The sequence below is a fragment of the Hipposideros armiger genome, unplaced genomic scaffold (assembly GCF_001890085.2).
Source record: "Hipposideros armiger isolate ML-2016 unplaced genomic scaffold, ASM189008v1 scaffold_1274, whole genome shotgun sequence".
NCBI lineage: Eukaryota > Metazoa > Chordata > Mammalia > Chiroptera > Hipposideridae > Hipposideros > Hipposideros armiger.
Genome location: NW_017732624.1, coordinates 210,702 through 222,873, shown reverse-complemented (window position 1 = coordinate 222,873; position 12,172 = coordinate 210,702). Strand labels below are relative to the sequence as shown.

At 49.3% G+C, this 12,172-nt stretch overlaps 1 protein-coding gene across 2 annotated transcripts; it reads right to left on the bottom strand.

Moving 5' to 3' along the window:
• Positions 1–3,978: 3,978 nt before the first annotated feature.
• EGR4 (early growth response 4) lies at positions 3,979–8,795 on the bottom strand. Of its 2 annotated transcripts, none has more exons than XM_019633286.1 (2): positions 6,934–8,795; positions 3,979–6,537 (listed from the first exon to the last, which is right to left on the bottom strand). In XM_019633286.1, the coding sequence occupies exons 1-2, from the start codon at positions 7,067–7,069 to the stop codon at positions 5,225–5,227; spliced, it is 1,449 nt and encodes a 482-aa protein (XP_019488831.1). In that variant the 5' UTR covers positions 7,070–8,795; the 3' UTR covers positions 3,979–5,224. The 2 variants fall into 2 exon arrangements, with proteins under 2 accessions (XP_019488831.1, XP_019488832.1); XM_019633287.1 differs by having other exon boundaries at positions 3,979–6,534; positions 6,934–8,794.
• Between the last annotated feature and the right edge of the window lie 3,377 nt (positions 8,796–12,172).

Here is a 12,172-nt window from a genome sequence, read left to right as displayed (position 1 = left end):
AGCCTGGCGCTAAGGCAGGGAATCATGGACTCAGCAAGAACTTAAGAGGCACAGACTAGTCGGAAGTGTGGTCTCACTCATGGGACCCAATGACTTGGAACAGGGCCTCAGTCCTACCTACCCATCTCTCCCTCCTGATCCTTTCCCAGCTTCATGCTCTTTACCCACCTTCCTGCTTTCCTCTTTCCCCTTTCTCTTTTGCTTTATCCTTTTAGGTCTCTAGGCCTTTTTTTTGGCCAACCAATCTACACAATAATGAAGCATTTACATGTGCTGGGCAGTAAGCTTCATGATAGGGCGGCCACAATGTGAATCAGACAAGGTCTCTGCCCTTGAAGGAGCTCAAGGGTGGGAGGAAGTGGACAATATATGGGGGGAGGGGAGAGAGGGCAGAGCAAAGGGAGAGATGACAGAGGAGGGTGCAAGATGAATTGGGGTCAAATATGGAAGGCTTTAACTGCAGTGTTATGTTTAGTAGGAAGGTGTAAGTTTGGGCTAAAACACCATGAATAATGTTTTAAGGACATTAAAATAGTAGTAATGTTGCATGGAGGGAGAGAGAATGGAGGCAGAGGGACCACAGGAAGCAACTTGGTGTAGTGCAGGTTTGTTTCAAACAGGGCACAGGGGTTGGGGTAAAGGGGGAGGAAATAGCAGACATTCTGGGTTGCTTTGTCCTACTTTCCCCCATATCCTGCCTCATCAAGGTTCTCATTACTCTTCCCTGTCTCTCCAGGGTGAGAATCAGGGCTTGAGTGAGCCTTTGTTACTGGTGTGTGTGTCAAATTCCCCAGATGCACTAGAAAGGAAAAAAATTTGGAACCACTGACCCAAAATGGGGTAGACACTCACTAATACTTATGGAATGAGTGGATATATGGATATGCACTTGTCTTGGAATTGGAAGGCCCACGTTTAAGGCCCACTTCTTATCATCTGTGTGCCCTTAAGAAAATCCCCAGTTTCCTTCTCTATGAAATGAGGGGTCAGAAAGGATGTTCTTATAAACTCCTTCCAACTACACTTTTTTCATTATATGAATTCAATGTGATTATCACAGCCAAGGTGTTCGTGTATGTGGAGGGGGTGGCATGGACTGAGGTACTGGCAATAGGCACAGAGAGGATAAATGTGGGAAATATTTTAATAGAGGAATCAACATCTTCTGGCTTCAGTTTTCAGCAATATTGTTGAATAGATAAGCCAAAGGTCTTCCTGCTACACAATACATGGACTGATTCACAAAATATAACAGACACCTGAAATGCCTAGCTGAGCTTGCAAGAAAGGACAAAATATACATGAACCAAAACAAAGGAACTGAGACCAAGAAATATAAGCAGGAGATACGCTGTGACTAACCCCAGGAGGAATGGGAAGGGAGGAATATTGCTTGTCTGTCCTGACCTGGGTCCTGATTGGAGTAGGAGGAGTTGCCTTTGAGAATTTATAACTACTTGAGTGAGAGTTTGAACTCAACTCCCGGAATCCTTGGCACAAGCAAACACAAAATGGCTCAGTAGAAACATACCCTCACCCAAGCCACAGAATATTACTGCCCAGGTAAATCCCCACTGAAGATGAGCTCACAAGCTAAAAATTGCAACACATAAAAGGAAACAATGTACCATGAATGAGAGTAGATAAGACCCTGAAGAACTTCAATAAGATCCAACAGGTCTAAATGACACTCTAGGTTTGGGGGAAGGAGGGTTCAAAGATGGATCCCACAGAACTGTAGTTATTTAGATGAGTCTAGGGAACCAAACAAATGATGGTTGTCAATAGTAGAAACTGGGTATATGAAAGGATGATTTGATTTTAGACAGACTGTATTTGAAATGGTGGTGGGACACCCATATGGAGATGTTCATTCGTCAGAATCAAGGGGCTGCAGCTGGGGTAGAGACCAGGGCTGGCTACTTATGTGTCATCTATGTAGCAGTGATATCTGAAGAAGGCCTGGGAATCAATGTGCTCTCCAAGGAGAGTTTTGAAATAGGGAAGGAGAGCACTCAGAACCAAGACTGGGAGAACACCCACATTTTGAGGACCAGATGAAAAAGAGGTTTAAGTAAGGAAACTGAGCTAGCTCTCTGTTAGTCCCTAATTCTGCTTGGGTCCTGGGTTTGGGTTGAGTTTCTGATTGGTTTTCTTTCCATCTCCAGCTTAACATCCTCTTCCCTCAGAATCCCTAGGCGATGTTCAGCAAATGCAGCTGTTTCCCTTGGGAGTAATAGGAGAGGCTTCTCAGCTGGAAGTTCTAGAACAAGGCTGGGCTCTGGTACCAGAGGCACTACTAAATCAACTTTCTCCTCAGTGATATTAGGCCTAGACAGGTGTGAGGACACGATGGGGCATGATAGAGCTGATGGTGCTCCATGGAATTGCTGCTGAAGGGGGCAAGGGTGGGATAGTTAGATGCCACCCACCCACAGCCTGTCTGCCCTTCTTCCTTTGTTCAGGTTATGTGTTATGAGACCAGTTGCTTGAAATCTGGGCCTTTGTGCTCTTCCTTACCCTTCTCTACATGGAACTTGAAGTCAGGGAAAACTTTTCCTAATAAGGACTTGAAACTGGAAAACAACAAGCCATTTTCCAGCAAAGCCAGGCAAAAAAATAGGAGATGGTAGAAAAAATTTCTGGAAGGAGTGATAAAAACTTAAGCACCACACGGTCCCATTTAGTTTAAAATGTAAATGTAATTATTTTAAACAAACATTGCTCTGAATTGTAAATATTTTTTTTGTATGTAACAAAACACATTTCAGGTTATATGTAATTTAAATATTTGTAAGTATTTTTTTAAAAAGAGCATATGTCTGAATGTGGCCTGAATCACGTTTAAATATTGTTGGCTCATATTGATTATGGTGCCTAAGAAATTCCGTTGTTTTATTGTCCTGAGTTGTGTAAACCTCCAAAATATACACTGCACATTTTTTTCTAAAAAAAAAAAGTGAAAGGTGTAGTCACTTAAATAGTAAGATAATGAGAGTTATCCTTATCTTACATTTCCATGAATTTACCACTTACCAATTACAATGCCTGATGGTGTATCATTTGACCCCCTCTAAGGGTTACACATTGCCCTCTGCAGGTTACACTTTTAAAATGTTAACTCTCCTAGAAGAGGTAATAGCAAATCTTTTATCAGAAATTGTTTATTAGATATTCTTATTATTACAAGATACTCAACATGAACGCACTTAACACCTGGGGAGAGAAATGGGTAGAATTCTCCGACTTGATAATTTTGTCTCTGGGCAATTGGACTGTGGCTGTGCAGGGTGAGCACATCTGAGAGTGAAGGGATGAAGAAGCCAGAGCATCAGAAGCTGGGTTGATCTGGCGTCAAGCTGTAAGGCTCTCATAGCTCAAGAATAGCTCAGCTCAAAAGAGAAAATAATGAAGTCCCCCACCCCCAGACAAGCCCTATCCTTTCCTTAGCGTGACAGGCTTATAATGCCCCAACGTCTGCCCAAGGTGGCCACAAAGAGTGTAAAAGCTTTTGGGTTGGGAGTTCAGGGAGTAAAAGGGGGCAGATTTCACCCCTTCTCCATCATAGGATCATGCTTTCCTCACCACTCTCTTAGCCACACTCCCTCCCCTCCAAGCCATGAAGGGTTCACCTGGAGGAGAGTTGGAGAAAAGGGGCTATGTCAGGTGCAGAGCTGAAGAGTAAGTGGGCTGCTGCCTCGTGGAGAAGACCCCCTGTAGAAAGAATAACTAAGGTGATGGTGAGCCTCTGGTAAACACCCTCTCCTGTCTGGCACGGCTCTGCCCATCAATGGTCTAGAGCAGCGGTTCTCAACCTTCCTAATGCTGCAACCCCTTAATACAGTTCCTCATGTTGTGGTGACCCCCAACCATAAAATTCTTTTCGTTGCTACTCTATAACTGTAATTTTGCTACTGCTATGAATCGAAATGTAAATATCTTTTTGTTTTCTGATGGTCTTAGGCGACCCCTGTGAAAGGCTCGTTCAACCCCCAAAGGGGTTGTGACCCACAGGTTGAGAACCGCTGGTCTAGAGTATGCTGAGTTCTTCTTGGCCCTGACAGCATGTGATCCTCATACAGATACATAGCCACTTGCTGGAGCCTCTGTGACACTCAACGCGAACAGCAAACAGTGTTCACAAACAGCACTGAAATACTGCAGTCTTCTGCTGCTGACACTATTGCTTGGGGCTCCCTCTTGTTGCTGAACCTATTTCACCTCTTGGTAGGAAGGCTTTCCAAACAGTGCTATTAAGCCAAGTTACCACCATTCTGGGGTTGGGAAGAAAACACTGGCTTTGGAGCCAGACAGATCTGAGTTTGACCCTGTCAGTTCCTAGCTGGGTTGCCCAGCAAGTTACCTGCTTTGCTTCCTCATCTCTGAGATGGAGTATATGACTGCTGCACTCAGGATTGTGAGGATTAAGGAGGATAATATATGCATAATGTTTAACACCTAAGCCTCTCAACCACTCTCAAATTCCAAAAACACCTTGAGCCCTTGGGTCAGCTGTGATTAAATTCATTCGTTAATTCAGTACATATTTATTGAATGCCTACTATGTGCCACATTGCCTGACAGTAGGTGCATAATGACTCCATGAGTGTGAGGGTCTTTCTTTTCTAATAGCACATATTCACCTGGGGGTGTGGTTGGGGGAAGGGGTCAGGAGCTTGGATGGCAGATTCAGTAAGCTTTTAGCACAATAATTTTAATTGCAAAAATAAACAGTTTTGCCAACTGCTTAAGAGTAGCGTCTGCTTTACAAAAAATTAACAACAAAAAGGAAATAACCCCAAAGCAAAACGTTACATCCAATGGCTGCTGGAAACGACATTGCTATACAAAATACCGCGCGAGACCGGCTCGGCGCTGCCCAAGCCTGTCTCTGGGGTGGGGGATGGGGTAGGGGACGGCGTGGGGCGTGCGCCTGTTACAAAAGACTGTATTGAGTCCCAAGGAAGTGCCTGCTCAGTGGGTGGCCTGAGAGGACTTCCCCAAAGCGCGGTTGACAGCGCCCAGACGGCGGGAGCTGTCCATAGAGCTGGTGCTGAACGGAGCGTGTGCAGCGGGCTCTTCCAGGGAACTTGCAAGCCGGACCAGAGGCCGGCCCCGGGGCGTGCCGGGAAGAGTGGGGAAGGGGGAAGGGGGAAGGGGGCGGGCCAGGTCTTTTCGTACGAGCTGGAGCGGCGGCGCCCCAAACTACAAACCTGTTTTCCCCTCACAGGGCGGCGAAGGAGAGGCCCAACGAGTAAAAGCCTAGACCCTTGAGCCGCTCCTCGGCGCGCGCCTTTTGCTTGAGGTGCACCTTGCTGTGCCGTTTCTTCTCATCGCTGCGCGCGAAGCGGCGGCCGCACACGTCGCAGGCAAAGGGCTTCTCGCCAGTGTGGGTGCGCACGTGTGTGGTAAGGTGGTCGCTGCGGCTGAAGTTGCGGAGGCAGATGCGGCACTGGAAGGGTTTGTGGCCCGTGTGGATGCGCAGGTGGCGGTTGAGCTCGTCGGAGCGCGCAAAGCTGCGCACACAGCTCTCCACCGGGCAAGCAAAGGCCTTGGCATGTGGCCGCGGGCAGAAGCAGCGTGCGCTACACTTGCCACCCCGGCGCCCCTTGCGCCGTGCCTTAGCTGGGGGGAATGGGGTTGGCGGCGCTGGAGATTCAGGCACACCACTGTTCCCAGGGATGTCCACCACCAGAGGTTTCGGAAAGTCCACAGCGGCACTGCGGAGGCCCAGCGGGGAAAGCTGAGGCTGTGTACCGGCCAGGAACTCTCCACTGTCGCCGCTACTCCCTCCCTCCCCACTAGGAGGGGTCAGGAGCCCCGGGAGGCCCTCAGCCCCCTCCCCTAAGTCACCCGGGGCCAGCGGGAAAGCGTCGTAGGCCCCAGTGGGGTAGAGTCTGTTGGCCGGGCCAGCCGGCAGCTCCGCGGGGCAGCTGATGGACAGCACATCTTCAATCTTGGCTTCCAATGGGGGGAAACGGGCCTCAGAGGCGGCCTGGTAGCCTCCCTGTGACCCACAGCTCCCTGGGGCCCCGGCTGAAAGCAGCTCCCAGGGAGCGTAGGGACCTTTGAAGGCCAAGGCAGTGTCCAACGCTGGAGAGGCCGGAGGAGCTCGGCGGCCTGGCTTGACGTCGGGTGGGGAGAGCTGAGGCTCATACAGGCACTGTGAGGGGGCGCCAGCCGAGGGCGAGGCCTCCCAAAACGCCTCTGGGAAGGCGGCAGCGCCCAGATCCGGGGAATAAAGGTCCGGCGGACCCGGCAGCAAGGCGTCGGGGCCTGTGGGAAAAGAGGTGTCCAGCGGAGACCGGGATGCTGCCACTTCAGGGCCGGGGAAAGGTGCCAGGCCTAGGATGCCCGACATGAGGTTGAAGAGTGCCTCCGGGTCGTGCGGGTGTTCGGGCACTGCCTGGATGAAGAAGCTACCGCTGTAGCTGAGGCCCGAAGGGGGCGTGGGCGCAGGCCCCTCCAGGAAGCAGGAGTCGGCTAAGTCACCCCCAGCGCCGCAGCTGCTCAATGCCCAGCTCAAGAAGTCTCCTGCTGAGGAAGGAGCAGGAATCACCTCCAGGCATATAAAAGGGCGCGCCTCGGAGTCCGCAGCCCCTACCCAAGGATCCTTTGGTGAGTACTGACACATATAAAGTGCCTTTTGCATATTCTGATGCATTTAGAGCTGGCATAAGTCCCAAGACGCACACACAAATATGCACACACAAAACACACGTGTACAGGCAAAAGGGCTCCTTGATACACGCACAGTTTCCTGTGGAGGCGCTGGAGGCCCGGTGGGGGTGGGAATAGTGGTGCGCACCCCAGGACCCCCGACCTACCACTCCTACCCCCCACACCTCCTGCGTCCCAGTCCCTGCCGGTTCTCAGGCATCGTGCGCCCCCGCACTGCGCCGCCGTCTGAGCACCCTCGGCCACGCTCCTTACCTCCGGGGTAGCCAACGGCCGCGGGCGCGTCCCTGGCGGGTAGCCGGGACACTTCGGTACTGGTTTCGGAGCAACAGCCTTCGGTGGACTTGGCCATGAGCGCGTCGGGGTCGGAAAACTCGCTAAGGTGGAGCATGGCGCGGCGGTGACTGCGTGGCGCCCGGGGCCTCGCCCGGTGGGCTTGGGGGCGCGCGGATGGAGGGGAGGCGCGCAGTCGGGGAACCTTGCGCCTCGCAAACTCAGGCACCTGGGAGCTCACCTCTGGGATACGGGTTAGGGGGCCGAGGCGCCCTTGTTTGCTGGGACCGGCCTCCGGCGGCTGCTTCTCGCGTCTCCAAAGCTCAGCCGGGCTCCCCCAACCTGCGGCCCTCCCACTTATATAGCAGCGGCTGCGCTAGCTCAGGGCTTCCGACTCCCGGGGCCACTGCCATTTCGGGAGGCCCCGTCCCTGCCGCCGTGACGTAAATGCCCAAACATGGACACAGGATGTGTGCCGGGGACTCCCGAAAAGGAAAGCTCGGGCTGTGACGTCGTTGCTGCCGCCGCCGCCGAGCCCGCGCCGCTGCGTGCGCGCGCTCCCGAAGCGTAAAGCCCTGTGCACGCAGGGGCCGCGGGTGCGCCTGACTGGGGCGCTGCACCGTGTGGTGCAGGTCGTCCTGTAAGTGCACTTCCCGCCTGGAAGCAGAGGCCAAAGGACTGCGAGGGAAAACCGCGTGGGTTTGGGATTCCACGGTTTGGGGTTCAAACCCGATCTCTGTCAATTACTGTATCATTTAATCTCCCTGAACGTCGGTTTCCTCACCTGTACAATGGAGAGATGCATGTATACGTCTACAAATTTATGTCTACTTCATAAATTTGCTATAAAGAGTAATTGGGTTAGAGCTTATTAAGTTTTAGGTACAGGGGCACGCAGTAAACCAGAAAGAATATTGCCATTATATGCTCACACCTATGTTTTTTTTTTTTTAAAAGTTTTTTTTTAGTTTATTCTAGGAAAAATAACATTTAAATTGAAAAAGACCATAATACTTGATAATGGTAAGAGAAAAAGTAGTAGAGAAGGGTATATTTTTAACTGAAAAGTCAGTCTCTCTTTACCCTACCTACTTTCCTGAGGTAGCCACATCTAAGTTTCTTATGTAATCTTTCAGGAAAAAATTATGCGTATACAAGCATTCACACTGTCCCGCGATGTAATTTTTCCCACTTAAAATAGCTGAGAGATTGTCCAAACCTAAAAAGCTTGGTCATTCTTTTCTAAGGTTGTATGGTATTCCATTGTAAAGGAGGTCAATTTGTCTGCTATCTATGAACATACAGGAAGTTTCCAACTTTTTGCTTTCACCAGTGTTGTTGTATCAGCATCCTTGACTATATACAAGTGAATATATCTGTGAAATAAATTCCAACGAGTGTAAATTTGGATCAAATGGTATGTAAAAAGTTGATACAACTGGCAACTTCCAGAGAAGTAGGCCAATTCCTGTTTCCTCGGCACTCACCTACAGGTTTATTTTGAAATAATTTTGTAGACCTTTCTTTCTGCCTTCATATAAATACTTTTACTCTAGGAATGTTGTTCCCAGCAACACAGAGATGACCCACAGGATGCATTTCCCTGGAATTAGTACCTGGAATAATTGGGCTCCTTCTGAAAAACTTAAAAAAAAACACACAAAAAAATCCCTATCATTAAGGAGGCTGTGAATCTTGGCTGCATGTCAGTCAACTCCTGCAAAGAAGACTGTCTACTCTCCTGATCGCCTCTCTCTTCTGCTGTGGTTTTCTCTCTGCCTTTTTCTCATCCTTTAAAAGTTTTTCTTTTTAATTTTATTTTGTGTTATAGTTGACTTAATGCCTTTTTGGAACCAAATTAGGGAATTAAATAAATACATGGGATAGCATGTTTTTCTTTATGAAGGGCATCAATTCTTTGGACTCTGAGTGCTGGAAGGTGGAAAGGGCAGGGTTGGGTGGGGTTCCCTCTTCCTTCTGTGTTTTCTTAGGAATGAGAACAAAGCCATTCAGGGGTTATGGGCTACAGCAAGACTGGCCTTGTATCTCCCAGCTTCTCTTGCCCACCAGTACTCTCCTTTTCAAGAAAGAGTGCCAAGAATGCCCAAACCCCATCAAATTCTCCAGCTTTTCACTGTATGTTCATTATCCAGACATTCATTCATTCAGTTTCTCAAAGTTCATTCACTCAGTATTCTTAACTGCCTACTGTGGGCCAGATGGTAGATTTGGGTTTTTATTTTACTGGGAATCTGAGACCTACCTCCATCCCTAGCTGCCCCAACCCCCAACCCACAAGGACCCTATAAACATGTTCACAGAATGTGTCATCACATAATCACCTGCAAAGCACATGCGGGCACACTTGCATTCATCTTCTCCTCGTGTCTGGAAATCATACAAAGGTTTTCACAGTCATTCATGTGCAGCATGTCCTAACAAATGCCATACATATGTTGGCATCACATATGTTTGCATGTAGGAAATGCAGAAACCCAGCACATGTCTATAAGGATTAGACACACAGAGCACTATTTCCCTTAAACTCTATTTCAGACCGGAGTTTGATTCTAATCCAAATGCATTGCCAAGACCAGGTGAGCCCACACTAGACACGCAGGGCACACATGTCTCAAATCCATTCTGGCATCTTGCTGCCTGGGAGGGAGGGGGAGCGGAGTGGTTAGGCTAGGCCAGTGTCCAGGGCTCCCCAGGTTGCCCCGTCGGGCCAGATTGGCCAGCCCCAGGTTCCCTGTCCCTTCTGCTGTTCTTCCCTCTGCCACAGCATTCCTCCTCCTTCTTAGTCATGGATAATTCCCCTAGTCCTTTGGCAAGTTCCCAGGTCATTGCTACTCTCTGCCAAGGGCCCTTGAGCTAGGGCTGTCTTAAGACAAGGGTCCAACTCCTCTCAACTTCCTCTTGTTAGAGGCCAGGCCTGGAGACAGAGCTGGGCGGGGGGAGTGAGTAGGAGAGGAGATGGGGAACACAGCTTTTGCTCTGGGTGTGGGCTGGCCCACACTCCCATCTCTGTACCACTTACCTTCAGTGGACACACATATACACACTCTCATACATGATGGTTACCTGTGGAGGGCAGTTGCATCTGCATTTGGTTCCCTGAGGAGGAGGAGGAAATATAAAGGGGGAATGGGCATTTTGTAGTTCTTCCCAGCAAAGCCCCTCTCACCCCAAATTTTAAGAGCTTGTGTCAAATAGAATAAAGGTCTTTGGGAGTGGATGGAAGAGAGGAGCAGAGACCTATGAGCTCCACTTTAATTCACGCTTCAAATATAAAAACACAAATTTACACAAGGGAAAAAAGGGAAATCACATTGAGCACTTTAAAAATATGTCATTTATCGGGGCTGACCGAGTGGCACGTTGATTAAGAGGTGGCTTGGGATGCCAGCTCTGTGTAGCAGGGCCCCGGTTCGGATCCCACATGAGAGCCAGTGACACTGCCCTCTACAGCTAAGATGGTGAACAACAGTTCAACCTGGAGCTGGGCTGCCATGAGTCTCCTGCGACGGCATAGGCTGCAGCCCCTGCTGCAGTGGGCTCCCATAAGCTGCCATGAGTGGCCAGCAGCCAGTGTGAGCTGCCAAGAGCCACTGTGAGCGGCTGTCCAGAGGCCGGCGATCCATCTGACTCGCCCAGGAAGAGCGCAATGAGAATCCCAACATGGGCCAGTGAAGCAACGTCCTCCACAACTAGACTGAAGAACAAAAGGACAGCAACTTGTCTGTTCCCCTTCCCCAGATTCCCCAGTGCTGTTCCCCTACCCCAATTCCCCAATAAAAATCTTTAAAAAAATGTCATTTATCATCACAAAAGCTCTATAGAGGAAGGAATTGTAGACCCACTTCATAGATGGAAAACAGACTCAAAAAGGTTAAATAACTTGCTCAATGCCACACTTGGATTCAGTGGTGGGACTGAGAGTCAATCCCAGGCTAGCCTACTCCACAAGATAATTTTGGAAAAAAATAATTCATTTTACAAAAAGATTCACTCTAGGATGACTTTAGATGGAGGATCTCCCTCTAGCTTTGCAGGTAGGGTATGATGTGCAAACTCGATCTGGCTGGTGTCCGTTTCTGCAAGAATTCCCTGGAGAGACTGCCATGGATAGGAGCACTGTGGGTCACATCAGACACACACTGAGGAGCCATCCATACAAAGTCCCTGGGAGCCAGCGTGGAAGTTGTTGTTATAGGTGGTGGTGGTGTGTGGGGGTGTGTGTGTGGCTGTGGGGGAGGGTGTAGAGGAAATTTCCGATTTCCATGGCAAAAGGTGGGAAAAGGCATGTTTACTTTCTAGAGAAGCACTGAACAGACAATTAGTGAATGAATTAATGAATGAACAAATTCATTCATCAAGTGTTCATTGAGCGCTGGAAGCTCTGGATTCAGAGAGGGAGGAAGAGGGGAGATAGGTAGGAATAAGCCTTCCTTCTCTCTTCTGGGAATGGCGCAACCCCTGTTATCGTTCTGGTAATGCTACTGCCCCCTTCCCCCACCCTACCTTGATCTTTCTGCTCTAAATATCATTGTGTTCAAATAATAGTGTATGTATTTTAAAAGACTCCAAGAAGACAGCTGCCTTGGAGTATTAATCATGAAGAGGCCAGCACTCAGTCTCCATGGCGACTCCTGACAGCTGAGGAGCAGTTCCACATCCCACTTCCTGGGGCCATGGAGATGCAGGAACACAGCATCTCTCAGCCTTCTCTTTCCTCTCTGCCTCTCCGCTCTCCCCCTTTTCTCTCTATTCTTCTTCTCTCCCATCCTCCCCCTCTGCTCCCTCTCTTTTTCTCTACCTAAAGGATTTATTTACAAGCAGGGACAGAGGCAGGACCTAGCCATCAAAGTAACAAGAACAAGGATGAGGCTGCAGCAGAGATGAAATTTGCCTCCAGCTGCAACCTCTGCAGTACACAGCTCCCCTCTCCAAGGCCCCTGCAGGGCCCCTAGACTTCATTGACCACTAGGGCAGAACGAGTCTGATCATCTGTCCCTGAGGCAAGGGACCCACCATCAGGTCCTTCTCTGTCACCTCCTTCTTCCCTGCTCATGGCCAGACATTGGTGTATGGTTGGGGTCCTTATTGTTATTACTTTTTTTAATGCCCACAGAAGTCATGTAGGCTCATTGGAAAAAGACAAATGTGTTAAAATTTATAATGCAAAAAATGAAAATATCTTTCCCAACTCTGTACCCAG